The sequence below is a fragment of the Chanodichthys erythropterus genome, chromosome 3, assembly GCF_024489055.1.
Source record: "Chanodichthys erythropterus isolate Z2021 chromosome 3, ASM2448905v1, whole genome shotgun sequence".
NCBI lineage: Eukaryota > Metazoa > Chordata > Actinopteri > Cypriniformes > Xenocyprididae > Chanodichthys > Chanodichthys erythropterus.
The window spans coordinates 20,280,341-20,298,980 of NC_090223.1; the positions used below are offsets into that span (position 1 = coordinate 20,280,341).

Sequence of the window (18,640 nt, forward strand, 5' to 3'; positions counted from 1 at the left end):
TTTGACGCTTCCAAAACATCATAAAGCGATCGGAAAACTATCCCTATGAATTGAGCAGTTGAGTCCAAATTTTCTAAAGAGACTAAATTGCTTTTTATGATAAACACATTTAAACATGCTGCATAATCAATGAGCTTCATTAATACGTGCAGTTTAGACCTGAGGCCGGTCGCATAAACATGGCCACTATATTAAGATTCTGTCTTAAGACTAGTCTGACCAGTTAGCCAATGGCTAATCAGTATTGCTATTTGGATTTAAATGAAATCTTTTTTTATGTAACTGACTTTAAAAAGTTATGACCAATCTTGAAGAAAAAAAAAATAGATGATTAACTTGTAAGACTAGTCTAAGCAGTTTATGCAACTTGCCCCTGCTTTCTTTCTTTCATTCTTTCTCTTGTAACAGAGCAGTATGAAGTAGTGGGAGCTGCAGATCCTCACTGTTAAAAATTGCTGTAGTTTTTACAGTAAATAATTACAATAGACTACTGGTTTTTTAATTTTACAGCATTACTGTATTTTGCCATGTGGGAGCATGCATAATTGCTGTGAATTTTAGAGGTCCAATAAGATACTGTGTGTTTTTTTTTTAAGGTAGATCACTGTTATTGCATGTTCCTATGACTTCTGCAGTAAATGCTTTTTTAAGAAGAAGAAAAAACAGTTGCAAAAGTTTTCGTCATCTTCAGTGGACATCTTGGGAGTTGGGACTTTCCAGTGCTTGGTTTTTATGTTTATTTATATTTGTATATTTTTATATGTATAGGTCTAGGTAAAAAAAAAAATATTTTCATGAAAACTATTAAAATGGATTTATAGCGTTATGGAAAAGAGCTCTTTATAAAAGCAAACAACTTGATCCATATTCCATTCCAGTTGGTGGCGATAATGCACCAATAAGCTAGGTTGCCAACCGAAGAAGTTGGGACTTTCCACGCGCTTGCGTCTTCATCGCCAGCACTCAATTTTCGCGCTCAACTCTTGTTCTACGGTTACCGGAGGAGGAGGAGGAGGATCTCTAATGAGAGCGAGTCGAGGTGTGTTACATCTACAATATGGAATCCTTTTACATCCACTTTGCAAAATTGATTATTTGTCCAATTTTATGATGAATTTGCTTGATGAGTCAGTCGTCACAGATTAACGATTAACGTTAGCTGTCTATATTTTCTTCACCATTAAAATGTGGCCGGGCTGTCATTTTACTATAACATTTTTGATAACTGCTCGGTATAAAATTCTTTTACATTGTTGTTGGTAGTAGACATGTAAGCTTTTAAACGTTTTAGGCTTTTAACTTGATTGTGTAGGTTTTATGCAGTTAAATAGTGTTTAACTTGACTGCCAAGCCATTAACGTTAGTTTGCAATGCACATGCTTTATTGCTGTGCATTTATTAGCTTGTGAAGTTTATATTTTTTTAAAGTTGAAAATGTTTATCTGTCACTTTTGTAATAATGAGAGCAGTACAATCCTGAGTTTTGTGCAGCATGTGAAACTGCATAGAAATGTGCCTAAATCAGGTTTTAGATGTGCTGTACCTGATTGCCCACATATTTTCACTAAGTTTTCTTCATTGAAGTCCCACATATACAGAAATCACAGGGAACATCACCAGTCTACTCCTAAAGAGCATCAGGCACAGATGTGTGATAAAACTTTTAAATGCCATGTAGATTTTTGTGAAGTTCAATGTGGGACCCTAACACAGCTTTTGTCTCATTTAAAGAGCCATATTCAGTCAGGTCTGGAGATCCGGTGCCCATTTGGTTGCAACAGGACATTTAAGGTGAGATCTACATTTGCATCACATGTATCACGGACACATAAAATGTGCTCTGTAAACCATCTGATAGAGCCTGCTATGACCATGGAAACCTCAGTTTCAGATGTCGTGTCTGAGAGTGAGAGATCAGAAGTTGCAGAGCAAAATCTTTCTGAAGTTGTGGATGAATCTCTTTTTCTAAGAAATTTAACCCTCTTCTATCTGAAACTGCAAGCTAAATTGCTATTGCCTGAGTCTACCATTCAAGGCATTGTTGAAGAATTTCAAAACATCCATGACATTGGGCAGTCATTTTTTCTTAGCAAACTGAGAGAAAAGCTTGCTTTGCTTGAATTACCAGAGGAAAGGATTAATGATGTGATTGATCAGTTGTCTAGGGAGGATTTGCTGACAGCTTGTAATAGTGGAGTTCTAAGTACAGCACAGAGGAGAAGGACTACTTTCAAGCAAGATTTCCACTATGTTGAGCCAGTCCCTATTTTTTTAGGAGTCAGTGAAAGAAATGGGAAAGAGTGCTTTGCTCAATATGTCCCAGTTAAACAGACCATCAGTGCTCTGTTTCAGTGCCAGTCTGTGAGGGATCAATATGAACAGATGCACTCGCAAACAGCTGAAAATGATCTGTTTCGGGATGTAAAGGATGGTAAGAATTTTTCTGAAAATTCTCTCTTTCAAACTGATCCATCATCTCTGGGTTTGATCATTTACCAGGATTCATTTGAGGTGGTAAATCCTTTAGGCTCAGCTAGAAAAAAACACAAATTACTGGCAGTTTATCTTACCTTGTCTGATATTTTACCTCACAACAGGTCAAACATAGACCACATGCAACTTGTTCTTTTGTGTAATGAGCAAGATTTTAAGTACTTTGGACCAGCTCATGTTTTTAGATCACTAATTGAAGATCTTAAAGATCTTGAGGAGAATGGTGTTGTGGTGAATGATGGCAAAACTTTGAAAGCTTCTTTGTGTTCCATCGTAGGTGACAACCTGGGATCCCACATGATTGGTGGTTTTGTTGAGAACTTTAGCCGAAGCCTACATTTCTGCAGGTATTGCACCATTGAGAGAGACTCATTCCATGCCACACCTTTAGAACCTGCTATGAAGCGAACTGTGGAGTCTTACGAGAGAAACATTCAGGAACTTGCTACCTTAGGCGATAATGTAGTTGATGGAGTCAAATTTAACTCTCCTTTTAATCAGCTGAATTCTTTTCATGTTTGTCAGCCTGGCTTGCCCCCCTGCCTTGGACATGACCTCTTTGAGGGTGTTGTGGCATCTGATCTTAAGTTGTACATTGATTACTTGGTAAATCAAGAGAAATTCTTTACTTACACAGAGCTTAATTGCTATATTAAATAGTTTAAGTACACAGGAAATGATGCTGCCAATAAACCAGCTGAGGTTAACTCGGGGAGTGAGAAGCTTTGTGGTCACGCTGTTCAGAACTGGTGTCTTCTAAGACTTTTACCAGTTATTGTTGGACACCGAATTAAGGATCCAGAATCAGAAGGGTGGCAGCTCATTCTACTCCTCAGACAAATTGTAGACCTAATTTGTGCACCCGCAATACTGGCAGATCAGGTTGCATATCTGAAAGTGCTCATTGATGAGTACATTCATTTTAGGTATGTGACTTTGCCTTCTAAGCCTCTCAAGCCTAAACATCACTACTCGTGCCATTACCCAGAGCTTATAAAACAATTTGGACCACTCATTCGCTTATGGACTATGCGGTTTGAGAGCAAACATACCTATTTTAAACAATGTGCTAGAAAATTGCACAACTTCAAAAATGTATGTGCAACACTTGCAGAAAGGCACCAGCTTCTCCAAGCCTATTTAAGTGCTGGAAACCTCTTTCAGCTTTCTGTGCAAGTTGAAAAAGGCTCTGAATTTTATTCTTGTGATTTTAACGAAGCGATCAGGGAATCAGTTGATCATTTTGATTTTCAGCCAGGCAATACATTAGTAGCTACTGAAATCACTTTGAAAGGAACAAAGTACAGGAAAGGCATGGTTGTTCTTTTGGCCAGTAATGATGAGGGTTTGGAGGTTGGCAGAATTAAACTAATTCTTGTTCACCAGAATTCTGTGGTTTACTTTGTGTCTGAGAAACGGTGTGCTGTGCGGTTGGTGGATTTGGGTGTATACTGCATAACAGATGAGGACCCAAGACATGTCTGTGTACTTCAAGAGGATCTATTAGATTATTACCCTCTTCAGGAGTATAACACATGTGGCTTGTCTGTGATTGTGTTACACCACTCTTTTCCATCTTTTTAAGGTATGTCTAATTTAGAGGAAATAAAACTTGCCATCTCCTCTTCGTTACCTGGTCTCTCTGATGAAACGCTTCAAAAATTTATCCATGGTCTTTCTGCTATTGGTGTTGAGACAAAAGATGACCTCCGGTATGTCAAAGAAGAAGACCTCATGGAATTCCTCAGGCCTATACAATGCCGCAAACTACTGAATGCATGGAAAAATGAAGGTATGTTTTATTTGATTTGATTTAAAATGATTAATGTCAATTTGTCAAATATTGTAAAATGTTTCATGTTCAAATTTCATTTTTTTTAATTTTTTTTTTATTTGGTTATTTGTGTTAGAACAATCCAGCTGCTCGACTCCCAAACGATCATCGCGTCAAGTTCTTTCAGATATATCAAGCCCAGGATCAGAGAGTTCAAGTTCTACACCATCTCGTTCTACTGCTTGCTTTTCTGCATCTTGCGCCTGGGCTGAAACATTTAAGGTGTCTTGGGAAGTCATGCCTTCCGAAATTAAACTGGCCATTGCAAATAAAAAAAGACCATCACCAGCTGATCGAAAGAAGCTAGTAAGAATGTTAGTGGATAACATGCAAAAACATGAAGTAAACCCATCAAAGGCACAGTGTCAGATTGTAGTGCAGAATATTGTTAAGCAGTACCCGGAAAGCTTTGCTGATGTTCTGTCTGATGGAACAAAAATAGGTAGTGGGTATGCCTCTTTGCTCATGCAAGTTAAAACCCGTGTTGAACATGTAAACCGAAACAACACTTTAGCTCGTCGGAGAAAAGAACGACTACGATCATCGTGTAGAACCATAAGCCAGAGCTCAAGAAGGCTGGCTGATCAATATGGTTGTGTCAGTTGGCAGCCTGAGGAGTTTCCTGCAGGAGAAAATGATGACACTTTAGAAGAGAAGCGCAAGCAAATGGTGCTGCTTCATTCTACTGAAGGAATGTCTGGAGCCGATAGAGGAGAACTTCACAAGTTGATGGAGGTCACATATTACCGTCAGCGCCGTGATATAAACGCCACTCCACCACTGTCTGAACTAAAGAATTCATGGCCTTACCTGTTTTGTCTGAAGGGGATCTTTTTACATTTCCAATTGCTTACTGACATCTCACTGCTACAAAAAATCATGGAGAGCATTGAAGGAAAAGGAAAGAGGATTCTAAGATTTTTTCAAGAAAAGCCAACAAACAAAGAGGTGTGTGCTGTTCTGTCAAAGTATCAAGAGGGAAATTCTCTGGTCCTGTGCATCTTGAAACTCTTAATGGCCCATTTCAAAGAGAGAACAGAATCACTTCTAATTGAAGCTGATGTAAGTATAACATTTAGATTTTTAATGTCTTAAATATTTAATTGCAAATATTTAATGCAAAATTGATTTTTGTTTTTCTTAGGCAGCAGCAACTGCAGCCGACATGGAAAGAGAGGGATTACCGGATTCACCCGCACTGATCATCCAAGGTTTGTTGCTTTACGTTGTGTCTCTCTCCATCAATTATTTGCTTTCTAGCTCTTGTACCTCTTTGTCCTGTACTGTTTTTTTTTTGTTTGTTTTTTTTTTCTCACTTTAATGGCCATTTTAAAAATACATTTTTGCCACCTCTGTTCCTGTATTCTATTTCACAATTATATTCTCATTCCTATATTCCTTCCATAGTTAGCTCTCTCTGTGCCCTGTTTTTGTTGTTGTCTCTGAACCATTCTCTCTCAACAAAAATCCTTATTAGTAACATTAGTCTTCATTATAAATCCAATAGTGTATAGTGTCTATCTAAAAATTAAAAATTACATCATGATTTACTCTAGGGCTGCACGATGAATCGCATGAGATTGTCATGCGTGTCTCTTCAGAAAAGCCGGTTCTGTGATTAGCGGTAAATGTCCATAACCTGTAGTTCACGGACAAGCTACGCAATATCGCGTTCATAACCGCATGCGATTCATCTGTGATTATGAACGCAATATTGTGTAGCTTGTCAGCGAACTACGGCTCAGTATATTAAGTGCCGCTCCATTTGAAAGCAGGTGATGGACATTTACCGCTAATCACAGAACCGGCTTTACTGATGAGACACGCATGACAATCTCATGCGATTAATTCACTGAAAGGCTGAAATATGCTGAAAAGTGGATATTTTAGTTTATATGGTTTTAAATATGGATATTTTTCTTAAAACGAATGCATCGTTTCACTTCAGAAGGCCTGAGCCATGTGGAGTACTTTTATGATCGATGGATGCACTTTTTGGTTTTCAAAATCTTGCCTGTCATTCACTACCATAATAAAGCTGAGAAGAGCCAGGACATTTTTTTTTTTTTTTTTTTTGTAACTCCGATTGTATTTGTCTGAAAGAAGAAAGTAATTTACTCCTAGGATAGCATGAGTAAACCATGGTAATTTTCACTTCATTTAATTCTTTTCAGACTATCCCTTTAAAGGGATGGTTCACCCAAAAATGAAAATTTGATGTTTATCTGCTTACCCCCAGCGCATCCAAGATGTAGGTGACTTTTTTTTCTTCAGTCGAACACAAATAAGGATTTTTAACTCCAACCGCTGCCGTCTGTCATTCAAATAATAGGTGCAGATGGGGACTTCGGCTATAAGTGTAAATAAAACTTCCATAGACAAATCCAAATGAAACCCTGCGGCTCGTGACGACACATTAATGTCCTAAGACACGAAACGATCGGTTTGTGTGAGAAACCGAACAGTATTTATATAATTTTTTACCTCTAAAACACCACTATGTCCAACTGCATTCAGCACTCTTTTAATGATGTCTGAGTGCGCTCTGACAACGGCAGTGATGTCTGACACTCATTGAAGTATATGCGCATCACTGCCGCTGTCAGAGCGCGAACAGACATCACTAATAGTGCTGAACGGAGTTGGACATAGTCTTGTATGAGAGGTAAAAAATTATATAAATACTGTTCGGTTTCTCACACAAACCAATCGTTTCGTGTCTTAGGACATTAATGTGTCATCACGAGCTGCAGGGTTTAATTTGGATTTGTCTAAGCAAGCTTTATTTACTCTTATAGCCGAAGTCCCCATCTGCACCTATTATTTGAATGACAGACGGCAGTAGTTGCAGTTAAAGATCCTTATTTGTGTTCGACTGAAGAAAAAAATGTCACCTACATCTTGGATGCGCTGGGGGTAAGCAGATAAACATCAAATTTTCATTTTTGGGTGAACTATCCCTTTAACATGAGCTATACAACACTTATTAATCTATGCCCTGCCATATTCTTATTTTATTTTTTATAGGTGAATCCATGACCCCAAGCAAGTGGATGTTGTCCGTCGAGAGGGAAGTTGTCCTGGGCCCATTTTCAGAGGCGTTCGTTGAGGGTCTGGCAGCATTGTTTGCGACCTATTACAACTTAAATCTTGCTTATCAGGATGACGCTGCATGCACGCTGGAATTTATTCAGAGGTATTTCAGAGCATAAAATCTTACTCAATATTTATTGTTACTTTCACTTTTTTTTATTTTTTATTTTTTAGGTTTTCAATTTAGGATAGTTTATCAGAATTAGATATTTTATGGAAAAGTTTTCAAATGAACAACAAATTGCTAACCACATACTGAATAGAGAATTATTTTATTCACTGCATGTTACTAAAAAGTGCAAAGTGCATCTGGATTAAAAACTAGACGAGCACAAGCAGATGCTTCAAGTTGCTTTTCTTCAGTACTTCATTTCCAGCAAACATTCACTCTTTTTTCATTGTAGACTATTTATGAATAACCACCTGGATTCAATTAGCAAGAGTAGAATGCCAAGAGTATAGCAGTTAAGTATAGCACAGCTGTAGCAAATAATCTATTATAAACGTGCAAATAATTCAAATACTACAAACAATGCTAAAACCATATAAAAAAAATAAAAGAAATTATTATAATGACTAAAATAACAATGAATCTATCTAAATATCTAAACTTGTGTATTTATTAAATACAAATAAGTTGGTCAGTGAAAATATTGGAAATATTTCCTTTGTACTTTTTTTTTTTTTTTTTTTTCAGTTAAAGTTGAAAGAGTATTGACATCACAGATTCTTGATTTTATTGCATTTTACAAAATGTGGTTGCACTTCCAATACAGTACAACTACCTTGTCTTAAATCTCTTAAGGAGATCATTTAACAGCTGTATAGTCACTGCAGTCTTCCTGTACACAGTGCACTAGATGCAGTGGATTGCAGTGTGTAATGATTTACATGTTCTATAGCCAACTTTTTAGAAATTTTAAATCTGTATAATAATATAATCTGTACATTTTGTTTATTGTAAACATGGAAGGCTAAATATTTTTACATTAATTTCTGATAAAATTAAATATGACCCCTACTCTTCATTGAAATTAAATGTAATTTGAATTGTCTGACTAATTTTGAATTTTATTTTTAAGTGTATATTGTTTTTGATAATTAGATGGTGTGTGTGTGTGTGTGTGTGTTTTTTTTTTTTTTTTTTTTTCCACAGAGGACTTGTGGGCATCAACCCGGAAACTGGATCAAAAGTTGCTGCTGGAAAGCGAGACAAGAAAATGCATGGAATGAACCCACATGTATGCACACTGTTGCGTAAACTAATGGACTTTGAATGGCTTGTCATTTAAAGATTTCCAATAGAATTGATACCAGAGACTGACCCGATTTGAAGTTCATATTCTTGCCTTTAAGGTAGGCACAGTTCAGACCATTTCTTTAGTTTATGACTTTAGAACAATCACTTTAGGAATATGTGCACTGCATAGTTAATATTTAAGTGCTGCTGTTCTCCGAGGTTTTTTCCAAGGCTAAAGCCTTACATTTAATGTGCAATTTCCTTTTTTTTTCTTTTTTTTTTTTCTCCTCCATTGTTTTTCCAAATACATTTTGGAATCAGGTTGTTAAATAGCCATTATTGCACAATAAATTTGTTATATTAATGAACCAAGGCTAAAGCCTTGCATTTAATGTGCAATCTTTTTTTACATTTTTTTTTTGTTTCACCAAATACATTTTGGAATCTGGTTATGTTAAATAGCCATTACAATAAATTTGTTATGTTAATGAACCTGTTATTGTGAGTTTTATTTGACAAAAATGCTTTAACTTACAGCAAACAAATAGTGAATTGAATTCCACATCAAATGCTCTAATTTACTGTAAAATGTATAGCAGTACATGTAAGTTCATTGTTGCTCTTGTAATTTCACTTGCATTCATAAACATTATTTCGACTTTAATTTTAGTTACAGCTGTAAAAAATGTACAGAATATTCATGTATATAAGGCAGTGTGCTGTGTTTTTTACAGTACAATTGTAGTTAATGATTTACAATACTCTTGGAAATTTTACAGTATTACTGGCAACCAAAATTGCCAGTAAGTTACTGTAAATTTTACAGTACATTTGTAGTTAACAATTTACAGTGCTCTTGTAAATTTTACAGTCTTACTGGCAACCGGAGTTGCCAGTAAGTTACTGTAAATTTTACAGTCAATTTTTTACAGTGCTGTTCTTGCTGTAGCTGGTGAAGATGTGATTCTGCCCTGTTCAGTCAAACCCAACATCAGTGTTGTGGACATGAGAGTGGAGTGGTTTAGACCTGATCTGAGAGGTTCATTAGTGCATCTCTATGAGGATCATGAAGACAGAAACACAGATCAGATTCAGTCCTACAGAGGGAGAACAAAACTGAATCATGAAGAACTACAGAGAGGAAACGCATCACTCAAACTCTCACCAGTCCGAGTCTCTGATGAAGGACGTTATAAGTGTTTTATTCAGTCCAAATCCTGGTTTGATGATACCACTGTTAATGTCAAAGTTGAAGGTGAGGAAACCAGTGAAAACTAACAATGATGATATTTTTTGTTGATCTTGTCAGCAGAACATAAAAAGGCTTGTAGGCAGAAAATGTTCACTCAATGAATGTTGATGTTGATCTGTAGCTGTAGGACGTCCTCCAGTGATCACTGTAGATGGGTTTGATCATTCGGGAGGGCTTCATCTACAGTGTGAATCTGAAGGTTGGTATCCTGAACCTGATCTTGAGTGGCTGGACAGTGAAGGAGTCAGTTTGAGTTCAGGAACTACAGAGACACACAGAAACACAGACGGATTCAGTGTGAAACACACAGTCATTGTACAACACAGTATCAACAAGATTCACTGCAGAGTCAAAATGAAGCATCACATGCTGGAGACACTGATTGACACCTCAAGTAAGTGCTGACAGTTTTAAAGACTAGAGATTTGAAGACTATTAAAGTCCATGACATTATGTAATGCTAAAAGCAAAAGCAGCATTATGTTCATTATAGATTATTAACATTTCACTGTGTATAGCATTCCAAATTTATCAATAATCACCTCATTAAAACATCTAACTTACACAATGTGCTTAATTATTGTTTTGTTTCACAGATAACATGTTTTATGATTGGAGGACATCAGTCACACTGATCTCAGTTTTTGTTTTGTTCATTGTGATTGCTGGACTATTGCTTGTTCATAAATACAGAGGTAATAATCTTGTTTTCTTGTTATTTTATATATATTTTTTTGTAAATAAGCAAGACAGCTTGGGGATAGTTCTCACATGTTTGATAATTTAATTAGTCTTTTTCTCATTTCTTTTGAAAGGGATAATTAATGTAATTTCCACCACATCGCAAATGATTGTGTGCTGTGTTTGATCTGTGATGCCATTTTTTGGTAACGCTTTAGTTTACAGCCCAGAAAGTACTGCGTAATTACAACAAATTTACAGCGTAACTTTCAATAATTATAGTGTACCTATACAGTAAGTACATGTAAGTATAGGGGAACAACCAGGAAAATATCAAACTATTCATACTGTAAGTATTTTAGAACTAAGGGGTACTTACACTATTATAATAGACAACAATCTTATTGTAACGAAGCGGGACTCATGGTAAGATCCATTTGCAGCTTTATTTAAACAGAGTTCATAGTCAAACAGGCAAAGGTGTAACAACAGCAAACAGGTATGGCAGAGTGCAGGCAGAATCGTAGTCGAGGAGCAGGCAATGGGTCAGGGCTGGCCGATAACAAACGTAAATCCAAAACAGAGCAAAGGGTCCAAGGGGCAGGCGGCAGAGTATCGTAAATGAGGAACAGACGGGATCAGAAACAGGCAGACAAACAAGAATCAAGAACGCTCAGAATTGTAACAGAAGTTAACAAGACCTCACAAAGTATGTGAGTGTGTGAATGGTTTAAATAGTTTAGATAATGTGCTGCAACTGGGTGTGGTGATTACTGATTGGTGAAGTGAGTGCAGGTGATTGCCAGGGAGGATTGTGGGAAATGTAGTCCGGGAATGACCAGGAACGTGACACTTATGTTTGGGAGCAATTTAGGAGAAAGTGCACTGATTAAGTTGATTCAAGGAAAGTAGAAAGAACTATTGCAATCTTTTTTAATACATGGGGAAATATGCTTTTGTTTCATGTAGTTACAGGGTAAGTATGACATTACGGGCCGTAAATTAAAGTGGTGCTTGTTACACTCTTATTTCATGAAGTTACTGGGTAAATAATATAAAAAATAAAAAAAAATAAAAAAAATGCAAACAATCTGATATCACTGACTCCAAAACCTTTATTTGAAAAACAACCTAATTAGAAACAGATTTAAAGTCACAACACTTCTTATTTGTTTCTCTTGCTTGGCTTCCTCCTCCTCTTGTTCCTCTTCATTTTCTTTCTTCCCCGTGATGAATCTTGGGAATCCCATATCATTTGCTATTCTGTACTAAAAGAAAATACAGTACAGCCGGAAATGTGTTCACCGTTTTCTCATATTTTACCTTCATGCCATCTGAGATGTATACGACTTTCCTTCTTCAGATGAACAAAAAGTTTTTTAGAAAAATAAGTAATCTCTGTGAACGCTTTATAGCCTAATGCAAGCTCATGTGTTCCTAAAAGTGAAGCATCAAACAGCACATACAGTAATAACTACAGTAATCCGTAAGACCCCAATGGATGAATCAATGTCTTCTGAAGTGAAATAATACGTATTTGTAAGAAAAATATCAAATATTTAAAATTTTAAACTTTCGACTGTCACCTGTGTGTGCATGAGAGGGTAGAGAGTTCATGTTTGACGTAACTTGACGCGTGATGTAAGCCCAAAGCCACTGGAAGGCAAGCCTGCAACCTTTAGCCAAAAAAGCGTAAGGGCTAATGCTAATGCTCCGCCCCCCTACAGTACGCAGGGAAGGAGACCAGAGGCTGTTTTTTGAATGGAAGTCAATGGATAAGAGGCTTCACTATGCTGATTAAACAGCTTTTGTGGGGAAATAGCTAATCAATTAATTAACTGACAGCCTGTTTGTTAATCTTTAGCATGTTTTACACTAAACGATACTTTCGTTGGGAACTATATGTAGATTTTAGCTTGATAAAATTTTTGTTTTTTTTTAAGAGAAGGCAGACTAGGGAATGTTGTGACTGATGTCCCTGCAATTACACAATAGGCTAAGAGGTGCTGCACGAAATTAAGTTAGCCGTTACGCTTTCTACAATGATAAGAGATATAGACCCTCTTATCTTCCTATTATATACAATCTCTGGTAAGCCTGCTGAGAAACTCATGCGGATGTTGGATGGCGTCATTTTTTAGTTGGCTACAAACTGTAACAAAGTCCACTGAAAGCGAGCGTAGTGAGTAGTGATGGGACAGTTGATAGGGAGGCTTCGAGGCTCCGACGCAGTTTTCAAAGCACTATTGTATCGCACACTGTACCGATGCTTGTATCGAAATGACAATACCACGTGATTGATGACGTTTGAAGCTTCGAATGTCATGCAGTATCGGAAAATCAAGACAGCTGGTTTGAAAAAATTGGCGCTTCAGTTGCATAAAGGAAAATGCATTTAATCATGTTTTATTGCTGGTGTCTCAGAGACTCCAAACAGAACATAAGGGTTAAACAGCTCACCCAAAATATATTTTTAACTACTAATGTCAGTTGTTATGATTACATCATTGTATATTTTATATTATTGATCAATATGTGAATCATTTGACCAGGTTACACATGACACAAGTGGTGGTCTCGTTGTCACAAATTAATTTAGATGAGACTAGTTTATATTAGATAGAACTGATTCAAGACAAGAGTGAATACGTATATCACGGACTTCCAAAGCTTTTGTCACGTGCTTTTTCAAGCCATAGATCTGCTCCGCGATGATTTAGATATGGTGGAGAAAACAAGTCTGACCACCAGATGTCGCTAATGCGCACTGTGTTAAAAGCTTTGAGTAATGAACCATTTTTCGGCACAATTTGATGAAAGCCTCAAATGCTTCAGAAAGCCTTGGTTTCCCATCACTAGTGAGAACCCAAGTGCAGTTTTAATAGTATCCAAAACATGAACAAAAAACAAAGACGTGGCTTGACATAACTACAGACAGACGCTCACCAACAGCAGGTTACATTAACAAAGCTAGACGAGAGAACAATGAAACATGAGGGCTATCTATACAGAGAGACTAATTCATAAACAAGGAACACCTGTGCACAATCAAGACAATGAACCAATGACAGAACAGAACTGAAATCAACTGACTAAATCAACCAATGCGAACATAACACATGAGACTGGGGAATCACATGACATGATCACATGAGGGCAATGGAATCACATGACATCAGAGCACATGGTAAAACCAGGAAGCAAAGCAATGAAACAAAGCATAACTATAAAATAAACCTTGAAAAGTGAACATGAAACAACACCAAAAAAAGACATTACACTTACCCTGTAGCTACATGAAATAAGAGTGTAACAAGCACCACTTTAATTTACGGCCCGCAATGTCATACTTACCCTGTAACTACAATAAACAAAAGCATATTTCCCCATGTATTAAAAAAAGATTGCAATACTTCTTTCTACTTGCTTAGAAACAACTTAATCAGTGCTATTTCTTGCTAAATTTCTCCCAAATGTAAGATTGTTGTCGATCATAATAGTATAAGTACCCTTAGCTCTAAAATACTTACAGTATAATTTATTATATTCCTGGTTCCCAAGACTTTACTTTTTTTTCTTTACTTTCCTGTAATTACTTTATAGGTACACTATAATTATCCAAAGTTATGCTGTAAATTTGTTGTAATTATGCAGTACTTTCCGGGCTGTAATCTAAAGCGTTACCCACTTTTTAAACAATATTGAATGAGTTCACATGCTAGATACTTGTAGGCTGTTTCCTTGGTTGAATAGGTTAAATGTTAAATGTTAAATTGCAGGTTTAAGACGGTGGGGTCCATTTCAATATCTGCAACCACATTGAAAATAGTATAATTTATTATGATTATGTTACAAAAATGCATTTTTACTAGCAGTCTACACACACACAAATTAAATCAGAAAATATTTATATTGTGTATCCATATTCTTTTGTGCATGATCATCCTGTCAGAAATTATGTTTATATTTAGTGTTTATGTTGTCTGAATGCTGTTTTTTTGTCTTCATTCTGAATTGTCTTCAGCACACAGACGTCTAAAGGAAAAGATGAACAGAATACAACATGGTGAATTTGTCTTTATTTTTTCTATGTAACGTTATTAATTTGTTTATTCAGTTGTCTATGTATATTTATTCATAACTTGTTGACAGGTTTACTGTATAAAAAATAATATCATTTCAATATTCTTATCTCGTCTTTTTTTCTGGATTTTCTTTAGAACCTGATCAACTTTTACAAAGTCAGAAGACGATTATACCAAAAGGTGAATTTGTTTTATGGCTTTATTAAGATATTAATTTTTCTGCACAAATATGAATGAATATGCTGTGCATTCATATATATATATAAAATTCATCATATTTTATTATTGTATTGTAAACTGTGTAAAGTCTTCTTGAATGTTATTGGTATTCAAGTGGTTAAAAACACCTGATCTCATTACTGATCTAAAGATGAATTCTGTTATGAACCCTTTTTAACTTCATACTTTGTTTTTAGCTCTCACACAGTTAAGGACACAAAAGGGTGAGTAAAATACTCAAGTTTTATGGGGGACAATCCAAGCGTCTCCATTGAGTTTGTATTGCGTGAAGCTGCCTCCTTGTCATGTTTGACTTGTCTAAAATGTCTAAAAGCTGCTATGTGACAAGGTGTACAGCAAATAAGCTAAAAAAACAAAGTCAAAAAGAAGTCAAAATACCATCATAAGGGAATCCAACAATGAACAATAACAGAAAACATGATCAGAACAATCAAAACATTTCAGTCTTTCAGAAGCAGACAGACTTTATCAATCATAATGTAAAGTACACTGAACATTACATTTATTTACAATAAATGCAGTATTTTTACTGCATTATTTTTGTAAAGATACCAATACACTATAACAATTATAATTATTTTATTATCTACTCATCTGTAAAGCATAATTTTCTATATTTCAACAGTGAATGTGATTCTGGATGCTGATTCAGCTCATCCTCGTCTCATCGTGTCTGATGATGGGAAACAAGTGGAAATTGGAAATAAATTGGGGGAAAAAATGGATGGAAATGAAGAGGAAAATGGCAGGTTTAAGGAATATCTTAGTGTCCTTGGCAAGGACAGATTCTCCTCAGGGAGTTTTTACTATGAAGTTCAGGTGAAGGAACAAACCAAGTGGTTTTTAGGAGTGGTCAGAGAATCCATTAACAGGAAGGGCTTTGGGATCAAAATGAATCCTCAGGATGGATACTGGACTGTGGGTCTGAGATATGGGATTTATTTGGCTTGTAATGATCCACCTGTGCCTCTTTCTCTGAGAGTGAATCCTCAGATTGTCGGGGTGTTTGTGGATTATGAAGAGGGTCTCGTCTCTTTTTATGATGTGGAGTCCATGTCTCATATCTACACTTACACTGGTCAGTCTTTCACTGAGAATCTTTGTCTTTTTGTTAGTTTGGGGTATTGGAATAAAAACTCCACACCACTGATTATCTGTGATGATTAATAATGACTTCAGTGAATGAATTTATGTGAATGATCAATGAAATAAAAGGAAATACAGTTAAAAAAAAAAGTGTAAAGTAATTAAAAATCAGATATTACTTACATGTCAGTCAAGTTACAGTTACTTTTCTTAAATAAGACATCATTGATGATGTATGCGGCCTTCGAATACAACCTCAGGAGGATGCAGCCTTCGAAATGATGAAACAGTCCCACAGAACTAGTTTTATATAGTGTATTATGTGTATAAATGTTTTTGAATATGTATTTTACTCTGTGTTGAGTTTTATTATTACTCTGTATGGTAGATTTTCCGTTATGCACCTGACTTAAGTTAAACTGGGTGTCCCAGACACCTATGAATTTATACTCTAAGCATACTTCAATACCTGTTCGAGTCGGCCGACATCTCGGCCTGTTTGGGCACTATCACCTGGTAATAAGCTCTTTAGTTTAAACACTATCACTTGAGTTTAGATGTAAGATCTCTAGTGCCTAGTCTGCTGCGCAGCCTAAAAACCAAACAGACTCTAGACTATGACTTAGAATATGCTTTAATAAGAAGAATACAACAGTTTATATAGGATATGAGCAGAAAAAACTATAACCTTGTGACTAATGTATTAAGATTAACAAAGAGCTATTTCTAGATTTCTAGACAATGAAATATTTTGAGCATAGCTACAAAAAAATGTGTCACTAGACTACATTTACGTCTAAAGACAACTTTTCTGGACCTGGAAATCACAATTTTAACATTCTGTGATTTTCCATGATCATGTGAACCAAATGAAATACATTTAAAACCAAAAAGACAGAAAATAAAAAAAGGAAACTTGGTCACTTACTCAACAGTGTGAAAAGAAACAGTCTTTCACTGAATATTCTGTTCTCTCAGTTGTCAAATGATTCGCTGCTGCTGCTGCTGCTGGTATTAACCAATATAAATACACACTGTGCAGTAATAAACAATAAAGAATAATCATCTTATTGCTTTCAAAGATAAACATTGTTTCTGAAGCACATGAAGGCTTACTAATATAACAGTCAGTTCTGGCAAATCTGTTGCCTTCAAGTGATCATCAGTATCAAAGTCATTCACTTCTCAATCTACAGTAAACTCATCAGCATCCTGGATTGAAGTTTCTCCTCCTGGCATTTATTTAACCTGAGCATACGTCACTAGATCCAGCACCTGAAAATATATCAATAAATTATCAATAAATTCAAAACATACATTTATAGTTTTTATATGCAGAATTTAATTTCTCTCAATAATGCATGTAGATGTAGTTTTCAGTGATTTCAGTGAATTGTGATTGATGTTTTTAGTTTTTCACTCACCTTGATCTGTTTCCAGCTTCAGTTTAGAGTACAGGACGTCACAACTCTCAGTGTTTTTGTCTAGAAGAAGCCAACAGTTCATATCTCTATAGTGTTTACTGTACGTCCAACAGTGATATGAAATATGCCACTATAACAGGGGTTCCCAAACTTTTCAGCCCACGACCCCCAAAATAACGATGCCAGTGACCCCCCACTATCCTCAGAGGTGGTTAAAGTAAACAAACACTGTGCTCAATGGCACACACGCACTAACACCTGTTTTACATACTCTGTTTGCAATGCGTATGCAGTGCATATGAATAAAATGTTTAAATGTAGTGCGTTTAAACGTGACATCTATAAATATAACGTATACAAAGAGAATTGCAATGCTGACGAGCCATGTTCAGTAACAACTTTTGGATTTGAAATAAGTAAATGTTGTGTTTGTGATATACAGCCATAGATCAGTTGCACACTGCAAACGCAGCACATGTGAAAGCTCAGTAGCGCGTGATGCATATGTAGGCCTAGACTACTGCAAAGGCATGACGGTGGTGCTTCTCAGCTCTCCTCCACTGGCCTCCCTGCGTTGTCTTTTTTGGTCCTTATTAACCAACGTTTCATTTCGGCAAAAATAATATCCAAAGCTTAAAGAATTACCTACGTGCACATGTCTGGTGCTGTAAATTGACCTGCTTCAACGGATGCTGTCATTAATATGTGGTTAATCTGTGGTAATCACCTCAGGAGTCACGGTCGAGGGGAAGGAAAATCAAAAGGATTGATGGCTTTTTTATTTGCATGGTTTTTGTTTTTAATTTAACTTCTATTTTTTAGTATTTTTTTCACAATTATTAGTAAAATATGCTATTTCTAATTGTTTATTGTTTAATTATCATCTAATCATTTTTTTGTTTTCTGGAAATCATCCCGCGACCCCCACTTTGGGACCCACTGCACTATAACATGCTAAAAAAGAGCAGAGACTTTTGTGTCAGTTTACCTTTGTTTTCTTCCTCTTTCTTTTCTTTGTTTGTAGATTTGAGTTCAATCTCAGCATATGTGATCTCAGTCGGCGCTCTTACACCGTCTACAATGAACAACAGAGAAAGAAAAAAGACACTTGGTTGAACTTGATTTCCTTTGCAAATATCACAGAGATACAAAAAACGATGGATTTGATTTCCAGTTTCTTTAGAGAAGAACTACTGAACTCATAATGACATA

At 36.1% G+C, this 18,640-nt stretch overlaps 2 protein-coding genes across 3 annotated transcripts; both read left to right on the forward strand.

The window, feature by feature from the left end:
* The first annotated feature begins 1,261 nt into the window (after positions 1-1,261).
* Positions 1,262-9,217, forward strand: LOC137017245 (sterile alpha motif domain-containing protein 3-like). Of its 2 annotated transcripts, none has more exons than XM_067381284.1 (6): positions 1,262-1,791; positions 4,079-4,285; positions 4,404-5,389; positions 5,472-5,538; positions 7,355-7,523; positions 8,577-9,217. In XM_067381284.1, exons 2-6 carry the CDS (start codon positions 4,081-4,083, stop codon positions 8,710-8,712), a joined length of 1,563 nt encoding a protein of 520 aa, XP_067237385.1. In that variant the 5' UTR covers positions 1,262-1,791; positions 4,079-4,080; the 3' UTR covers positions 8,713-9,217. The 2 variants fall into 2 exon arrangements, with proteins under 2 accessions (XP_067237385.1, XP_067237386.1); XM_067381285.1 differs by lacking the exon at positions 1,262-1,791 and adding an exon at positions 2,771-2,840.
* Positions 8,760-18,633, forward strand: LOC137003996 (butyrophilin subfamily 1 member A1-like; the record flags this gene model as incomplete). Its single annotated transcript, XM_067364276.1, has 8 exons — positions 8,760-8,776; positions 9,593-9,915; positions 10,034-10,306; positions 10,509-10,607; positions 14,618-14,659; positions 14,814-14,858; positions 15,544-16,039; positions 18,453-18,633. Coding segments are annotated over 8 exons (1,476 nt in total), but the record flags the coding sequence as incomplete, so codon positions are not given.
* Positions 18,634-18,640: the final 7 nt, after the last annotated feature.

Bases quoted from the DNA above. Each gene is read 5' to 3' on its own strand.
- LOC137017245 (XM_067381284.1), top strand. From the start codon at position 4,081: ATGTCTAATTTAGAGGAAATAAAACTTGCCATCTCCTCTTCGTTACCT. The intron at 5,539-7,354 runs GTTTGTTGCTTT...TATTTTTTATAG, and splicing joins ACCCGCACTGATCATCCAAG to GTGAATCCATGACCCCAAGC. The intron at 7,524-8,576 runs GTATTTCAGAGC...TTTTTTCCACAG, and splicing joins ACGCTGGAATTTATTCAGAG to AGGACTTGTGGGCATCAACC.